The sequence below is a fragment of the Morone saxatilis genome, unplaced genomic scaffold (assembly GCF_004916995.1).
Source record: "Morone saxatilis isolate NCDOM2014 unplaced genomic scaffold, NCSU_SB_2.0 Contig4, whole genome shotgun sequence".
Lineage (NCBI taxonomy): Eukaryota > Metazoa > Chordata > Actinopteri > Moronidae > Morone > Morone saxatilis.
Window position 1 is genome coordinate 10,094,417 of NW_023339984.1, and position 330 is coordinate 10,094,746.

At 50.9% G+C, this 330-nt stretch overlaps 1 protein-coding gene across 1 annotated transcript in view; it reads right to left on the reverse strand.

The window, feature by feature from the left end:
- Positions 1 to 330, reverse strand: part of hdlbpb (high density lipoprotein binding protein b) — a 20,439-nt gene that overhangs the window by 9,001 nt on the left and 11,108 nt on the right. The window contains exon 9 of the mRNA XM_035675748.1: positions 151 to 258. Coding sequence (XP_035531641.1) covers positions 151 to 258 — 108 coding nt within the window. The remainder of the gene's footprint in view (positions 1 to 150; positions 259 to 330) is intronic.

Below are 330 nucleotides of genomic sequence, written 5' to 3' on the forward strand. Positions count from 1 at the left end.
CTCCGTCTTACTGGTCCCACACACTGCCACTGCAATACACCACTTATCCCACTTGCTCAAAGTATCCTGTCATATTGTGGGAAGAAGAATGAGAAGAAGGAGGTGTGTTTTATCTCTGGTTTCTACCTCAGATCATCTCTCTCCTCTTACCCGTGGTAGCTGCTGAGTGATACGCCCGATGTTCTGTCCTTTCTTGCCGATGATGAAGCGATGCAACCAGGCCGGAGCGGTCACCTCCACCACCATTACACTCTTCGCCTGCACACAGACAACAGGCAGACAAAAGGCTTACACTTGGTTCACACAAACTACCTGAGCAGCGCATGGCGG